The 18,246-nt window shown below is 39.8% G+C and overlaps 2 protein-coding genes across 7 annotated transcripts in view; both read right to left on the reverse strand.

The window, feature by feature from the left end:
• Positions 1-405: 405 nt before the first annotated feature.
• Positions 406-9,686, reverse strand: UBE2I (ubiquitin conjugating enzyme E2 I). Of its 2 annotated transcripts, none has more exons than XM_066330345.1 (7): positions 9,591-9,686; positions 5,624-5,702; positions 5,304-5,387; positions 3,601-3,673; positions 1,862-1,971; positions 1,601-1,680; positions 406-1,065 (listed from the first exon to the last, which is right to left on the reverse strand). In XM_066330345.1, the coding sequence occupies exons 2-7, from the start codon at positions 5,687-5,689 to the stop codon at positions 1,002-1,004; spliced, it is 477 nt and encodes a 158-aa protein (XP_066186442.1). In that variant the 5' UTR covers positions 5,690-5,702; positions 9,591-9,686; the 3' UTR covers positions 406-1,001. The 2 variants fall into 2 exon arrangements, with proteins under 2 accessions (XP_066186442.1, XP_066186441.1); XM_066330344.1 differs by lacking the exon at positions 9,591-9,686 and adding an exon at positions 9,259-9,575.
• Positions 9,687-11,672: 1,986 nt separating this feature from the next.
• Positions 11,673-18,246, reverse strand: part of KCTD5 (potassium channel tetramerization domain containing 5) — a 28,158-nt gene continuing 21,584 nt past the window's right edge. For 4 of the 5 annotated variants that reach the window (XM_066330343.1, XM_066330342.1, XM_066330341.1 and 1 more), the window contains one exon: positions 11,673-17,702. In XM_066330343.1, coding sequence (XP_066186440.1) covers positions 17,673-17,702 — 30 coding nt within the window. In that variant the 3' untranslated portion in view covers positions 11,673-17,672. Of the gene's footprint in view, positions 17,725-18,246 lie in introns of all 5 variants that reach the window. The other variant, XM_066330340.1, reaches the window with a different exon arrangement.

Raw genomic sequence — 18,246 nt, forward strand, 5'->3', positions numbered from 1 at the left:
AAGCTATATGTATTAACATATGGAAAAGCACAAAATCATTTCTGATAAACAAGCACCATTAAAAATCCTCAGCATTCCTTGGACAACTTCTGTTATTGTTCATATCAGTCTAAAGCTCCTGTTGTTTTATATTAACATGGTCACAGCAGTGTGCTGATCCCATAATGCAGTAAACAGTTGGTCTTTGCTTGAGAACTGATGGAATTGACTTGCTGCAGTTCCCACACACAGCCCAAGGAAAGGCCAATACAGGCTCTAGGTCAGGCACGAGCAAAACAAATGAAGGTGACATCTCAACAAAAGGCAAATGCAGCCTTAAACACAGAACTTGCACTGAATTGTGTTCAGAGCCATTTAAATCACAGTCTTTTAATAATTTTAATGAAGATAAATGAAACAAAGCCCTTTATATAAACAGTTTATTTACTCTAAACAGCAACACAGACAGAATGCCATATAAACACAAAGAAAGTGATGCAGAATAAGGATGCTGGCTAACTTTGGATCTCAGAGGCTCTTAAGCAATAACAACCTAATTTCTGAAAGATAGAAAAAACAAATTCAGGGAGGGAAGGGGGTGGAGGGCATGATTCTTTTTTTCATACAGCCAGCTAGAGGCTAAATATAGTTCTAACATTTTAAAGCATGCCTGCATCAGATAGCAAAGGAACTAGAGATACTAGTGAATTTATAGAAGTATAAAAGTTTATAATTTTACAGCAGTTGAAATACTGACATCAATATTAAAATAAAAGCAAGTTTTACATAACAATCAAAAATACAAAAGACTGAAGGAAGAGACCCTGTATGAAAAAACTGGGGGCAATTCAGCAAATTTAGAACTGTATACAACTGGCGAATATGGAAAATGGCACACATACAACCCCCTCCCCTTATGTGGATATTAATTGTACATAGCAACATTAGATTTTGCAAAAGTTTTGTAAACAAGTTCTTGCCAAACCAATCCCTTCCTTTTAAAGATGCTGCATGACAAATGCTTATGATGGTGCAAACTTCTTGGCTTGTGCTCGAACCCTCTTTTCATATTCCACTCTGTTTTGGCTGGAAGGAGAAAGGGTAATTACAGTTGGAGAAATCAGAGGCTGTATTACAGATTTAGTTTCATACTGAAGAGAAATGGAAGTCCTTGCTGAAGGCAAACCCTTTTGATAGCAATTCACGGAACACGACACTAAATTAAAGACATTTCTGAACAAGTATGGTACTGTTCAACTAGTTACTTCCCAAATACCACCTGTTGTCAAATGACTGCACTGACTTCATACTGTCCCAGTCTCTTTGAAACGGTTTGCACTTCATCTCAAGACCAGCTCAAACATTCCCTCGTTCATCTGAAGTTTTCTACTCTCCACTCACACTAAGACCTAAGGCCATTAACAACAAACTCCAGTACCCTGACAGTACAAAGTGAGAAGAGCAGTTCAATACAGTCTAGGCATTTCCACAGAATACAGTCACAAAGGAAGGTAGGAAAATTCCCCATGTCACTAGTAAAAACATCTGCATGTTATACTACAGGTAACAAACAACCACAGGCAATATGACAGCTTTCCAGCTGATAGGCAAAGACACTTACCAGTAAATTGTGTAAGCCTCTGCTTGAGCTGGGTCTTGAATATTTGGTTCATTTAGAAGTTCTTGTATTCCTAACAAGATCTATGGAAAAAGGAATAAAAGTAACAGGCATATAGTATGGATATTACTAATAGAGATTCAGTGAAAACCCCTTAGAAACCAATTTAGGAACACACACTGAACATCTTATATTCTTATACCTTATATCAGATAAGCAAGCAAAGCAAAAGTGTTAAGAATATGTCTAAGTACAATTAATGACCTGTTTAATTGTGATTGCTGGCCGCCAGTCCTTATCCTCCTCTAAGATGGAGAGACACACGGTGCCTGAAGGATACACGTTTGGGTGGAATAACGGTGGTTCAAATTTACCTGAGAAAGAAGAGGAAATTACTTGCATAGAGTGCTAAGAGGAAGTTCAGAGAGCTGGGTTAGATCAGTTGAGGAAAATAAAACCCCAAAAATGCCCAAACCAACACTGCAAAAGACCCCCAACCCCCAAATAAAACCCCACAGATTTTGGAACTATTAATAATAGTTTTTTTCTTGCCTCAGCCTGCACCTAAAAGAAAAACTCCACCATGTCTGTGATCTGTGGTATCAATCCAGACACTCTAACATTGTCTTTCTGACTGGCAATCTTTTGGTTTAGGAATGGAAAGTGGCAAAGTAACATGTAGTAGCTTTGTGATACAGACCCTTCAAAAACAATTCTGTTTTTTCAGCCTCACATACTCCTATGTAAAGGCAAGATACTACCCTTCATTGATCTTTTCTCTCCTCACTTTAGAATAATGAAAATCACATACAAGGATGACTTAAATTCCAAACATTTTTTTCAGTTTCATATTTTCGTATGTATAATCAAGATGCACCAAACAAGAAGAATCATGTTTAAATTACAAGATTAAATGAAGGCTTGTGCAGCTTTCCTTCTGCCATCTATCTATATTCTGGCATTGCATTTAATCTTTGCAGGATTTAAATGCATCAGCCAGCATCTTGAGTGAAGCAATGAACACTCCTTTTGCAATACATGAAATACCTACCAATTAGCACAGTTTTCTATTCCATCTGACACTGCAAATATTCACAAGACATAACAGTCCTGCTGCCCTATGAAGTTCAGTGGCAGGGAGTCTTATCAGTCACACCTATATTTTATTTTAAGGCGTGACAATTTCTTTAACACTGTCAGGATGTGAAAGCTGGTATTTTTCAAGAAAATAATGGGAAATGTTTTCAGTTAAAAAAAAAAAAAAAAAAAAAAGAGATGTTTCTCCCTGTGTTACATGTATTTAGGTGGCATCAAACAAAAGGAGTAGCCAGAAATAGAGTTGAAATGTACTAATGTGATGAGAGATAAATCGTCATCAAAAGAGCTGTTTGTAATCACTGTCATTGGTTTGAGATGGTAACCAACTCAAGAACCAAGAAATGGTGCAAGGCAAGAGATGCTTTCAGGTTTCTATAATAGGTAAGTTTGAGATGGTATAAAGAAAATCCAGTCCAAAAACTTAATAAGGAAACTAGGTATCTGAAGATCTGTTATACATAGTAGCAGAAAAGTAAGATTCATGTTTTAGAGCAAGTTGATTAAAAGGTTCAAGTTATAGAACCCCTTTTTCGAAGATCCTGTCTTGAGTTCTTAGCTTAGAATACCAAGTTAACAGACAGAACCCTGGGATTCAGTCAAAGCATGCCTACAGATTAGTTTCCAAGGAGAGCTGAGGATGTAGTGAGCATTTCAGGAGATGCTTTTGTCACACTCTGAGGGAATCTACACACCAATCTCCCTCTCCTTCCCAGTTCTGATGTATCAAGCACTTAACTGATTTAATCACAACTTTCTGAATGCAAAGTGGGCAGGGAAAAAAGAAAAAGCAATGTGTCTTTAAAAAAAACCAAAACAAAACTGTAAGAAAGTAATAATCATTTATAAGAACCTCATGGATTATGTCAACACTTAATAAACTTGTGGTTTTCAGTAAATTTACTTACATTTTGGGGGTGAAGAAGGGTAGTCATCTTTAAAAAGCATCCGTAGTTTAAATAATCCTCCTTCCCATGGTGTCTGTAAAAAGTTAATGAAGAGTTAATTATGAATTATCTGATTTTTAGCTGAATGAAAACCAAAACAAAACACCCAAAAACGCATGTGAAAAGAGAAAATCACTCTGTTGCCACTGTTATTCATTATGCAAAGTATCAAGCTGGAAAAGGAAAAAAAATATGCTAAGAATTAATAAGATAACACATTTCCAAAAGTGAAGGAGTTCGAATCCACTTGCTACTGTGTATTTAAAGAACTAGTTCTAAATTGCTGTAGTCAGTTGTCAACAACTAGAAGTCTATTCTCCATACCTTCTCAGAGGAGTTCCTTTTATGAAAATATTAGCTTTTTGATAGAATAAACAACCTATTTTGTTTGCTTTCAGTCAGAGGAAGACTAATAGCTTTTAATAGTGTCCACAGAAGAACAGAAGAGTTGAAGTTTTTGTGCTTCTGACAGAGCAATGTACCTTGTGTGTGACAGGCAGCAGACACTCAGAAGCCTTACTAAGGCTGACAGTATGACAGCAGTATCAGCAAGACCATTGCAGTACTGGCTGCAGAAGCTTTTTCAGTCAAATTTTAAGTAGCTAACAAGTGATTTAATGTCAAATGAGTGAAAGGAGTGTCCAACCCCGGACTAACACCACTTCAATATTTCATCTGGCTGACAAGAAAGTGTTTTGGTGGTTTCAACTACTCATCTAAGGGGAAGCAGCTGCAGCACAGGAAGCCTCCAAACACAAAGGCAATAGAGAGCAACTGCTTGGTCTGGTAGAGATGAATAAGTCAGGCTGTTTCTTATTAAATATATTTTTTTTTTTTAATTAGCAGGCATCACATCAGCATAACTGACCTTTTCCAGGTGTGACACATTTTCTAGTATACATGAAGCTGACTTTAAGGCCTTGTTTGCACCATCTATGGTTTACAAAACTTCAAAGCAATACCATGAAGATTTTGTATTGCATAAAAATTTTACCTAAGTATTTAAAGGTGACATCTCAATAAGGTACACTAACTGTTATGAGGGATAATCTTGTTTTGGCACAACACAAGGGGATGAGTTTTTCCTTACACTGTGTTAGATTATTTGTCAGTGCATCTTTAAGAACTGACTAATGCTGTGCACAGACAACCACCAAAACTAATAACTGTAACAGCAATGCTGTGTTCAGCATTCAACTAAGGCAGCATCACAGATCCTGCAGGTTTTCCTACACAGAGTCTTCTCAGAATCTAAGAAACAAGATCATAAGGGTATTTAAGCAAATTGGCAAAAGGCAGTAGAAAAGGTAAGGCACACCAAAGAGCAGAAAGAAAGAATTAAAAACCCCAAGTAATTACTAGTAGTGTTTCAGAAGAAGCAGAAGACAACCTCCACTTTGTTCAGTACAAGACTCTTGAACACTCTCCTGAAAACTTGTATTCTGAAGGTGCTAAGTGGCAACAGTTGAACACTCTTATGTTATACTTTATCCAATACTCCTAGTCCACAGCACTTTCAATTCTGAAGTGGCAGCAGGATACAAACTTCTTTATTAAACTACATGTAAGTTAAATTCTCAAGTGTCAGTGTAACACATGACAACTTCTCACCATACACATGCTTACTTTTTGCCATAAATAAGAAGTCAGGAAAACAGTCTTACCCCTTTCTTTCCTGGAATAGCACACTCCCAGTTCATTAGATTCATAGTGCCATCTGGATTTTTTGTAGGTACTGCTACAAATCCCTGAGTTAAGGCAAAAACACATAGGATGAGGACAAGATGTACTTAAAATACTTCATGATGTATTTTATCATTACACCAAGTTAACTCCTTTTGCACTACACAGTTTTAAACAGCTTTTTTTTTTAAACTTAAAAATATTAATTTTAATTTAAAAAAACCCTATCAGGATAATGAAAAGATCATCACCAGAACACTGAAACAACTGCAGTCAGAAATTTGGTGGTTTCCATACTTACAAATGGATGATCTTTTCTCCAGGCTTTCCTCTCCTGTGCAAGTCTGCTAAGAGCTATGCCAGACATATTCAGATTCCCTCTGAAACAAAAGTAATTGCTGTTAGTATATACTTTTACTTGTAGCATAAACAATGCACTATGTGTTTATAAGCCCTGCTCACTCAAGAATTATTTTGACCTCTCATTTTTCACTTCAGTAACCTAGATGCACGTTTCTGAGCAGCCTGCAGAATTCTTCATCTGTAATAACATCAAGTTTCCCCATGCCATCAAACTCTTAGTTACTGGATTTGACCTACAAAATTACATCCTTACCCTATTGCTTTATATTTGAACTCCATCTCAGAAGCAGCTTTGGCAATAGCTTGACAACAGAAACATTATTAGTAATGGGAGAAGTGCTCAGACTTCCCACTTGTGCAACTGACACACTCTTTATCTCCCTGCTACACCACATCAGGCATGGCAAATTCCTTCTGCAGGCAAACACCTGCATTAACCCCATTTCTGGCAAATGGGAATGAGAAATATTACTTTTGGGGTAAATTCCTATTGAAAGCCAGTATTCCACACAAAAGCAACATGGGCATAGAATTTAACAAAGTCATCTTAGTTTTGCAGTCATGCCACCATGAAACTTGCAGACAACAGCAGGAACAGGAAGCAACACAGAACTGAGCTAAGGACACAGCTCATTCCACAAGACACATTTTCAATTCCAGTATAAAATGAGGAATATTTCTGCACCTTCACTGCCTTAGCAACAGCCAGGCATGGTGACCACGACTACATAAAAAATACGCAGAGCACAGGTCATTCACTACTGACACAGAACAACAGCTCCAGACAGGATGACTGCACGAGTGATGCTTTCAAATCCCAGGGAGGATTCTCCATTCACCCAGGACAGTAGTCAGTGAGAGTTGAATTTTCATTGTCAAATTGTATATAAACTCAGGGTTTCACTGGCCACATGGTCAAGTTCCAGTGAAGGTTTTAATCCTCATAACTGCACTTCTACACATTTTAAATAAGAGCTGATAATTGGCAGTGGGAGAAGTCAGGCCAGTCTCTTCTCAACTGCACATGTACCTAAGAAGCCTTTTTGACAGCAGAATAGCGGAATGCTTCCACTTCACAAGCTCACAGAATGAATGAAAGCAGTGTCACCCCTCTATTAAAACGAACACTTACACACTGGTTATAATTATGCAAAATTTCACCACCTCTCAAAATGCTGATTACTTATAAGAAGTGCTGCAGTCTACTACTATTATAAGCATATGAACTGTAGATCTTTAAACCACCAGATTAAGCAATTTATGCAGTTCCTAGGACAACCTGTATTTTAAATCCGTTCTTCAACCTTTTAAGCCAGTTTTGCCTGGATGACCATATTCCTTAATTCACCTTCAAAGCAGCAACTAAAATAATGTCAGATAAAGCTTTTTGAAAGGGACAATTCACACTCAGTGAACATGCACACACACAAAAATATTCCTATATTCAGTCCAATTTTCCTCTATTATGCCCACAAACACACCTATACTTTAATTATTGCAGAAGACACGTAGGACTTAGTGAATGTGTACACATGACTTCAAATTTTAGTCTGCTCACAAGCAGGAGATGCAGAGCCATTAAAAGAAATACCAGTGGAAGTGAAAGAAAAAATACTCCACCAGAAAACCCAAAACAACAAAAAAACCTCTCCCTTAATCAAAGTATACAAGGAGCAAGTTTTAACATGTTGTGAGCCCATGCCCTCGCAAGAGATGTAAACGAACTGAGCATACAGCACGATTTTCAGCTGTGCTTTTGGTACCTGGTACCACCAGTACCATTAGTACCACTGTACTAACACAAACCTTCCATCACAGGTTGAGAAAACTGTATGTGCTTATAAACCATCCAAATATTCTTCCCTAGTTCACTAAACTCAGTTACCTTTTCTGCCAAAAGATGCATTACAGGATGCTTTCAAATACATTTATTCAATTTCCTGTGGCCAACAGCCAATTCATTACAACATGCACAAGGGAAATGCCAGTTTCTCATTGGGTAAATAAACAGTGTAAATAAACATCTACTGCAGATCACTAATCCAGTAACTTTACAAGTAATTGGAAAAATCCTGAATTTTCAGGCCATGCATCCTACTTGCTTTTACTGTGCCTTAGTACAACAAAGATTTTTCTAATGCTGTGCAAACAGCTTCCCAAATCCTGAGGCATTTGACTTAGTTAAGCACTGAAAAAATTCAGTGTATATGAGAGGACAGGCTTCATATGCATGGCTTCCACAGACTTCAGTTATATGGACAAGAACAGACAAACATCTAAAACCTCATCAGACTACTAGAAAATAAAGATTAGACAAAGAAGCCTGAAAGGCGATCTCAAAAACAAAGATCCCATTAGTTAAGCATCCCCTCAAAAACAGTCTGCTAAGCGTCAACAAATACTCTCTATATCCCAATCTATTGATGTACCACGTTACCAGAAAGAATTTTGCACAGAGAAGTCTATTCAGTCCTATTTTGCAATCACCATAAAGGTGGGAGAGACCAGTCTTCACGTTTTGAGTTTAATCCCCCAAACTTATCCCTGCCATTAGGAGGTAGTAATGCCCCTTTTACTGCCACCAACTCAGAAAGTTAACAGAAACTTCCACATTTACTCAGTAGCTTGCCTTTGCTCGCTTTGCTGTTACTGCCTACTTTAAAAAAAGAATAAAACAAAACCATCAAGCTCATCACAGATGCAGATTTTTGTGCCCCATTACAGAATACCTTACCCATTTACACCCTCCGAGGGGGTGGAACAACCTACTTGCACACACAAAATGCACATCTCGCAAAGAATCGTTCCCGTGCCACAGGAAACTCTCTAAAGACATCAACAAAATGCTCTTTGAGGTTCAAGAACTTTCAGTACGACTTATTGATTCGAAACAGCAAGAAAACAAAACCCCAAACGTTAAGATTGCTAGCCTCACATTTGTACTTTGCAAGCTAAATACTAGCACAGGAAGAAATTATTATCGAAGCAGTCTGGCCTGAACTATACAAACTTTATTTTTCAGCAGGGTGGAGAAAGCCGCGGTCTTTGCTTTAATCAAAGCACGCTAACTCTGGACTGGGATAGAAAGTCTCCTGTGCTCGCGGCAAGAGAAAGGCAGAAGGGGCCGAGCGGAGTTAATCAGGAGGAGATGCGATGGGCCGGTGCCGGGTGCCGAGAACAGCCCAGGGCCGGGCACGGCCCCAGGCCGAGGGCCGCGGGTCCCGGCGGCGCCGCGAGGGCCCGGGGCAGCGCCCAAGGCCTGCACGGGGCAGCCCGGGCCCGCCGCCGCTCCCGGAGCAGCCCCCGGTGGGGCGGGCCCGGCAGCGCAGGCCCGGCCGCCCCCCGCCCTGCTCGGCGACCTCCGCCCGCCGCCACCGAGACCCGCGGGCGCCCGGAGCCGCGGGCGGCCAGCGCCGCGCCGGCCGGCCCAGCCGCAAGGCAGGAGCCGCCGGGCCCGCGCGCCCGTGGCCGCCGCTCCCCTCCCGTCCCGCAGCAGGCAAGGGCCGCCGGCCCGGCCCGGCCCCGCTCCCCAGCCCCGGGGCCGCCCCAGCCCCGCTCCCGGCCGGGCCTCACCGAGAGCCGCCGCCGCCGCGCGTGTCCCGGATCGAGGCCGCGCCAGTGACCCGGATGTTCCCGCTCCCGCCGCTTTGTCTCCACTCCGGAGTTTCCCTCCCTCTCGCCTCGGCGCGGAACGCGAAAGGGCTATTCTGTCCCTCGGCCCGATCCGTCCGTGAGCCTATCGTCACGCCTTACGCATCCTCGCGCCCAGGACCCGGAGGTGACCCTAACAATGCCTGAGTACGAAGCGCCGGAAAAAAAATCCGCGCACGGCTACTCCAAAGCCGGTCACTTCCTCGTGCCTCTCGCTCCCACCAGCTCCGGCAGAAAGCTGAATCAGTTTTTACCTCTGGCGCTGTGGGAGCCGCCCGCGACTTAAGAAGGCCTGGTCCAACGGCGGGCGCGCGCAGGTCTGGCGGGCCGCGCTCGAGCCGGGTGGAGCCCCGCCCCCTGCGGCCGGCCGCGGCTGATTGGAGGAGCGGCCGCGGCTCTGAGGGGCTTCCGCGGCGGGAGGGCCTATCAGAGCTGGCAGGCGGCGCGGGGGCGGGGCTCAGGTGCCTCGGCCTGCGCTGACCTTTGCGGCGCTGGGCCTGCGTTGGGTTTGCCAGCGCTGGGGCGGTGCGGTTCGGTTCGGGGCGGTTCGGTTGGCTTAGCTTAGCTTAGCTTGGCTTGGCATGGCACGGCGTGGTTTCCTTTCATGGGAGCGGAGTAGGGATGTTTGGGCTTCTAAGAACGAATTTTTAGTGGCAAGTAGAGTATAAATCAAATTCTATTCTCATCTTGAACTTCTTTTGATGAAACAGAAGAATTTTTTTAGTCCTGAAACCTCTGCCTAGCTATGCCTTTCGCTAGTCTGTGTCCCTATTACTTGAAAGATGTTCTGTGTAGTATTAAAGTTCAAAATGGTTTCTTCAGAGCTCTAGAATTGACTATTTCAATAAATAATCACCGGGATACATGCTGAAGATCACTCTACCTAAGAAACCCTTCACCAGTAGCAAATGCACAGCCAATGCCAGGATAAACACATACTCCCCGGTGTAACTCCACACCACTCCAGTGGAAACTGTTAACACTTGGCTTACAGGATCTCCGATAAAACTGTACACATTATAGTCTCTGACAATGCCACATACATATGGACCATGTGCATATTACCACCAGGCAAGACTTCAGCACAGCTCTCTAAAACGTGAATTTGCAGGATCATTTTAATCTGAAGTGAAACTTCCCACTGAAAGGAAAACGAGTGCCAGGTGAACCCTAAATGTTATAAAAGATCCAAACAGGTTGCTAATGACTTAGTCGTTTATGTCCCTTTATAACCTGGTTTCTAGTTCAGGGCACACCTGTCCCTTTTGTGCTTCACTTTCCCTAACTGGTGAAAACACTCAAAGCAGCAGATGTGCAGAGGAGGAGCTTGGGCTGAAGTCATGCTGCCTGACTCCAACGTGCCAGTACTTTTAGTAGGACAGTCTGATGAAAATATAGATGCACACATTGATTACTTAATTACTGTAATTGCTGTACTTGATTACTACAGCAACGTTTGTTCTTAGCGCTTATTTTAGCAAAATTCAAATGCAATTATACACGGCAAATTAGTTTAGTAAAATAACACAATTTTACTGATGTTGCTGGATATACAAGGAAAAAATAGAATGTGCTTTGCACTTAAAACTGATTAAACTATTAAGATGAAATTCACCTCATATGTAACTATAGAGCCTTTAAGAATTTAAAAATCATGGGTCTTAGCTTCTCAAAATCTTACTAGCAGTTTGGAGAATAAGAGCTGTCCAGTGGTCTTCTCAATACTAACACTCAATTATGAACTTTTCCATAGTTATGGAGGACACAGCTGTCAGACTTCCTGGACAATTTCACCAACCTGTACTTTGTACTTGAATAATTTACTTCCTTCAGCCATTTCTATCCTTGAAACTTATTATATGTTTGCCTAATTACAAAGCATCAATTTCCATTAGCTTAGTTTTTCAAACAAAGGAAGCACTTCTATTAAAAAGCAAAGTAGTGGATTCTAGAATCTTTGATGTTAGGCAGGGTGGTTTTTGAGTTCTGCAAAAGAAAAGATATGCAAAGTATAAAACTTTGCATGTGATTATATTTCCATTCAAGGGACAACTATCTCCTCCAATAATGATCAACAAGTCATAACAACTGCAAAGGAAAATAATTTCCCAACTGATAAATATCTGAATAGACCTAGCTTATTTTTATGACTAAGTCTTTGGGGTAGCAGTAAAGGACACATCTCTTACAAAGGAGAAAGTGTTAATGCTTTGAATCACTGCCCAAATATGCAACTACATTTTACATCTGAAGTGCTAAACTAAGAATTACCACAGGGTATGATACTATTAATATCAGTTAGTGCATTTAGAAAAGACAGATGAAAGACATCACACTTTAAAAGGGAAAAACCAGGTTTATTCCATGCAGTTTACAATACACTAGTGTTATGAAAAGGAAGTTAAAAAAATACCCACACATATTTTATTTGTTTGTTTTGAAATTGATGGTTAACTGTAACCACCTTCAAATCATCTGGGAAGCCCTACCAGGTTTTTTTCCAGGGAAATTTCCCTGAATTCGGTTTCTTGTCTGTGCTATGAGTTTTGGTTAATGCAAATGCATTAAGACCAAATCAAAACTCAAATTTTGCTGCAGTAAGAACACTTCAGAGATAATGAATTGGCACAAAAGAAAAGTGTTATTGCTAATCCACTATCCAGGAAATAACATGTTGCAAGTATGGCCACTTGGGTGTAAGCACAAACAGCTGATGCACAACTAATTCTGAGACCAGTGATTTGGAGAAAAAGGTAAAAAAAGAGAACATTTGTTGAATTGGGTAGGTGGTCCTAAAGAGTGCATAGGAAGTAGATTTTTCATAGCTAGGTTGAGGTAAGGATAAGGACAGAAGCAGGTGGAAAAAGCTGCCATTTGATACTTCTTCCGTTTGGTGATCTTGTTTCAGTTCCAGGTAGAGGTTGGCAACATTACTTTTAAGAGTGCCCTGGCACTTGCTTCATTCTAGCAAGTACACATGAGCCAAGTTAATGTGAGTCAAGTTGTGCATAAGCTTTTGGAAAATCTTCAAAGGTAGCAAGAACCATGTACATAATAAATACATTTCCCTTTACTCAATTCAGACGACGAGGCCTCAAAATCACAACAGGTCTCAGGTCAAAATTTAGGCTCAGCTTCCTAAGGCAAGGAAGAGCACTGTCACAGAACCTCTTCCCCTTCCACTCACCCCCAAAGCAGCAAAATACCTTTTAAAGAAGTTTCTCTCATTACAGTAGCTATTTAGACACAACCATCCTGAAGAGAACCCTCTGATGCATCCAGAAAGCTGTATTTGCAGCTGTATCTATTCACTGAACTTCTGAGGAGTTTATGCCTTGGTAGATGTTGCTGAAGTGAAGGTCAATCAAAGAAAGGTCAATCAAATTCATTACAAAGAAATATTCTGTGACAATTTCCTGGGGCAGAAATCTTCCTCAAAGCTTCTCTATTGCCAGTGCTGTTGGTAAAAGCTGTTAGATTTCAGCAAAGGTAATAAAGTGGATGGTAAATGTACTGCCTTTTCTAGTGTGCTCTTATCCAATCTGGATACTGAAAATCCCAGCCATATAGGAACACTTACATCTGCAACTGGTCCAGCCATTTGGAAAAATTATTTTAAGAGTCTGTGAGTTGAAAGGAAAACAGACTAGTTGTTTTTTTAAACATTGTATGTCTCTGGAACTTCGAATTAGCCCTGGAAAGCATTTTAGCCCTTAGCATTTCTACTCTGAAAATGGAAAGAGTTTAGGCAAATTGGACAATTAGATCTATTTAGCCCTTTAAAGCCTCTGTTCATTAAGAAACCTTTAAAGACAGCTCCTGATTTTTGTGAAACAAATGAAAACTTACATGACACTGAGTTCAGAGAGCCTTCCACTCTTTTTTTTTAACTGAATATTCATACTATTTAAAGAATCAATAATTCTACACAAAACCCCACGTAAGATCCCAAGATTGTCCTTAAAACTGGAGATAACTGGTCTAAACTACAATGCAGTAACAGGCAGCATCCTCAGGCTAAAGCATTTCAAAACTTTTGTGTTAGAAAAGACTTCTCCAATGATCACTCAGGTTTTAACCCTACTGTCTCAGACAAAAGACACTGTTAAAGGCATAACAAAACTTCATCTTTCAAAAGCCCCGCAGTTCAAGGGCTGATTGAAAAAGTTAATTTGAAAAACTCGAAACTTCTGATGTGGTGAGAGCCAGAATAAAATCAGGAGAATGGCCCTTTTGGATTCTATCACACCTCAGGTGAACAAAACCACAGACTTGAGGCTTTCATTTGACTTCCATCTTCCTCAAAAAGCCCAGGACAACTTCACTCTCCTCCCAGTACTTCCCACAGAACACATTCCAGTATACCTGGGTAGTTATAATCGACATTCTATTTAATTCCACTGAACCAGATACTATTGCAAGTTCATTTTTGTAACATAAATAAAATCTGTACCTAATGTGTGTTAATTTGCTGGTGGTAGCTCTCTACAGCTTAAACAGAGACTGACAACTCTCAACAACCTCAACAGACATTCACAGAATAGTGTTCTGTTCCAAGAAGCACTTCTCTGATAACACTATCACCCTACTGAGCAGAGTTGTTCCCTTGGTTGGCATGCCTGCAACCAAATTATCTTTTGTTTAATCTGCCAGTTTTCATTTTTCTCCTGAAAAAAAAAACACCAAAAAACCCACCTCTCTCAGAAAAAGAGGAGATTGGTTCAGTTTTGGAATGTGCAGGAAATAGTCCTGTTTCTAATGAATCACAACTGCACAGCTATTGTCTAAAGAAAATCTGAAAGCAAAATGGCAAATTGATTCACGGAGCTTCATTTTTAAGAAACATCTTCTAATGCTACAATGCAAGATGAAAGGAAATTTATCATTACAAGAAATCTGAGTTTGAAAAAAACACAGTACATTTTCCAACTTTTATGAGTATACAATTCTGACAATGGGAACTTTTGTAAAGAAACAAAAAAATCTTCAAAATTCAATTAAGTCTTTGATACGCAATTAAATTACTGTGGGACAAAACCCTGCAATTAACTGTAATCTATGGAAATCCCACAGTAAGCAGGACAAAATTCCAGGTAACCTTTGGGCTGGGAGCTGCTGAGTCAGAGTATGTGTTCCAAGAGTTATTATGGACCATGTGACATTCATGTCTTTGAGGCCTCAGAGTTACTTGTTTATTGCAGACAAATTCTGTTTCACTTGCTGCTTTGAAGAAGTCAGAAGTGTCTTATATAAAAATGTCACCTCAAATAAAAGAAAATAGCCTCTGAGAAAACTTAAGCTGTCTCCTAAGTCAGCTTTGAAATTTGAACTTCTGTTCTTAAAGAAGTTTTGCAAGAAGTTTGTCATGTAAGTGCCTCTAAGGAATTTAATCTCCCTTTCTGCTTTATTCCTTCTGCTATGATCTCTTCAAGCTCAGGATCTGAAATTCTAAGCTGGAATACTGCTGTGATTTAAGAACACAGGAGCTGTGGCTGTCCAGAGGTAAGGCCAAGGGGTTTGCAGCACACCTTTGCAGCCCCAGCCACCCTCAGCTCTGCACAATCACAGGCAATTCTCAGGGAGGTACTGTCCAAATGGCAAAAAAGGAACAAAGGACTCTAGTTTAAACTGTACAGGTATATTACTTCATCCTGCAAGATTTAACAGATGAAGCAATGTTTGCAAAGCCTGGTGATGCAGATTGGACTCTAATGCAATTACCTTGTTACTGTCACTAACTTTATTTGAAACTGCAACAGTCAAACAAAAAGAAACAAAACTTCTTTAGGGATAATTTGTTAATGCCTTAAAAAAAGCTGAAGAGAGCACTTCCATCTATCTGAAAGCCTCACGTGATCACAAAATTAAAGCAACAACAAGAGCAAGAACAGGAAAGTAGTTAGTTCAGGGGGTCTCAAACAACAGCCTATTTAAAACAACTTACAAGGTACCTGCCTACTAAAGTTCTCTCTTTCTTTCCTTCTTAAAATCTTTGTGAGGTATTGGAAACAAAGTGCAAAAAAGTTATTAAACACTCATTTCCCTAAAATTAGCCATGGCAGGGATACAATGTAAACTAAACTGCAGGTAATCTCACCTTAAAAGCAGGTTTTAAAACTGAAAATATTCCAGTGGAAAACCCCCCCCCATACTTAGAAAAAACCCACTCCTTTACACACTCTAAATTTGTTCAGTTTGCTCAGTTTGTTACTCATGCTTTGCTGATGCCATTCAGGAAAATTTCACTTTATTAAATAGTCTGTCCTTTTTGGGTTTAGTAAGGGAGGCAACAGAAATGCTGATTCAGAAGGATCACTGTAAAACTGGTATTTTAGGCATTAAAATACACTTAAATCAATGCTGACTTACTCTGTAGAGCACATCAAGAAAACAAATAACATGGCTGGCAGCAATTCCATGAGCCAGGGAGCTCAGAGAATTTGGTGGAGTCATACTGCTTGAAAACACAGTGATTACTGCAGCAGAGGAAATGTTTTAATGTGCAGTTAACACAGACAATTGCTTATGCTTATTTTCAGATACACAAGATAATCTGTCACTATTTAGGGGACATCTGTGTGCTCAATTTAAACTGATAAAATATGGGTACCTAAAAAAGTATAAAAGTATAAACATTTCCCCCTACACAATTACAGTTTTAGTAAATAAAATTCAGTTTTAACTTCTTAAAAAAAGACAAAAATTGTGTGTGTTGTGGAGGGGCCAGCAGCTTCCCGTGCAGACCACATCCAAGTCTCAAAATGCATTACAAATTCTTTCAAGCATTAGGCACATGGACAAGACGTTTAGCCCACTGCTTAATCTGTTTAGTAGAAATGTTTCTTACAAATTGTTTTGCCAAACTTTTATCAATGTGTAAGTTCTTTAAAAAAACATTAAAAAAAAAAAAGTACATCCTGGGTGTTTGAAAAAAATCAGGCTTTTGTGTACAGGATTACCTACAGCATATGCATAAATTCTGAAATTACTAAGAATGAAAACTGTAATGTCTTTAAAATTTAAAACCATCTTGTAGCTTTCTGTAACTCCCTTCCACTGGTTCCATGAGTCAATGAAGTCAAGTTTTATACTGTCCATTTCATTAAGTGTTTTAAAGATGTGCTGAAGATTTTGCTCAAAACATAGTGTATGTCTTGTGTATTAGCCTTCATCAAGGACAAACCAACAAAGCTGCACCACATTCTGTTCAAACACTGTTCTTAACTGCATAGTTGAAACTGTATAGAAAGAGAAAGATTGATTACAGGTATCCTGAATATCCAAAGTAATCAGGTTTTTCAACTGGATGAGTTTATGTTCACACTAAAGTTGATTTTATTCTGGGTCATAGAGACAGGGACCTAGGACTAGCCAGCTGTATTTCTGTAAAACCTTCAGCTCTAGAAAAATCTCTACCCTAATCCACACAGTTCAATGCTTATAGGCATTTTATAAAAGCACAAACACACATATGAGTACAAACACCTCCAAAGAAACAGAATGTTCAGTTGGTCATTTTAAGTGAATTTTGATTCCACTTTCAAGCATGTGACCAGGACTGGAGCATAACTTTTGCAGAAGACTGTTTTAGCAGAGGGAACATCAAGAATAACTCAGAGGAAGGCCATTTTCTCTGAGTTTAGTCTTCCCTTTGGGTATTAAAATAAGCTATACATCCAGTCAATATTTACACCCTTCAGAGAAACCTTTTCTCTGCTGTGTAACTTTTACATGTGCTAGTTTCAGTTGATCTCCTAGGCTGTTATTACATCATAGATTATGTCACAGAGCCATAAGGAATGTGCAGTCTAATACAGTCAACTGGGGCTGACACTGATTCTGAAACAATGTACACCCAAAGAGCTGAGGCTTTGGGCTGTAACGTGTGTGTGTGTGTGTGTGTGTGTGTGTGTGTGTGTGTGTGTAGCACCAATTACATTGTCCTTTTAAGGTTTACAATGATTAGTAAGAAAATGTCTCCAAACTGATCAACATTGGGTCATCCAGCACCAGACATCAAGTGCTACATGTCTCTGAGGAAAATATGAGTGCATGGTCATTTCTTTTCAAATGACCAGTGTCAATCAGCCAACGAGAGAGTACAACCATGCACTACAAGCAAAACTGAACACACACTCCCACACCATCTATTCCCATTAGGTAATCTTGCAATGCTTCCAGAAGTTGACACCAGCTTATAGGCAGATATGGTTGAACCCAGATCAACAGAAAATTGTCTAAATCAGATTTTTTCTTTTGCAGCCAAGCCTCTTCAGTGTGACAATTCACTGCATCTTCGAATAAAAGAAAAAAATTGTCACCGTTCAATACTGTCTTCACATCCTGGAACCTCGTTCTTGCAAAATCTGAAATAGACCAATAAAAACTCTATAAATGAAAATTAGCTCACTGTCATTCCTAAAGCATGGAGATCAAAGAGCAACATAATGACTACTTTTAACAACTGGTATAGTGTCAGGGACCTGGTTCAATGACATTCCTGGGGTTTGTGCTTTAAAGCTGAAAACAGACAGATTGATACGTACAATGTCTCCTATCAAATACCATTAAAACTGCTAGGAATTGAGTATTATTAATATAAATAATTAATACATTAATAAGACTTAAGAGTTGGCACTTGTAAAATGTAAGCCACTGTACCTCAACCTGGTTCAGTAGATCCTGAGGTCCTATGTGGTAAATTAACCTGGGTACTTTACTAGAAACAGAATTTAATCTTCGTTTTTCCTGTTCCAGTAAAATATCCTTAACTTCCTGAAGTTTCAGATGCAAATTGTGTTCCATAAATTAGTATCGAAAACATGAACTAGCAAATAAAAATATGCAGAAATGGCACAATGGGTGCGATGATGCAGGACGTTTTTGAAGCCCAAGTACAACCAGGCAAGA

The sequence above is a fragment of the Sylvia atricapilla genome, chromosome 15 (assembly GCF_009819655.1).
Source record: "Sylvia atricapilla isolate bSylAtr1 chromosome 15, bSylAtr1.pri, whole genome shotgun sequence".
Classification (NCBI taxonomy): Eukaryota; Metazoa; Chordata; class Aves; order Passeriformes; family Sylviidae; genus Sylvia; species Sylvia atricapilla.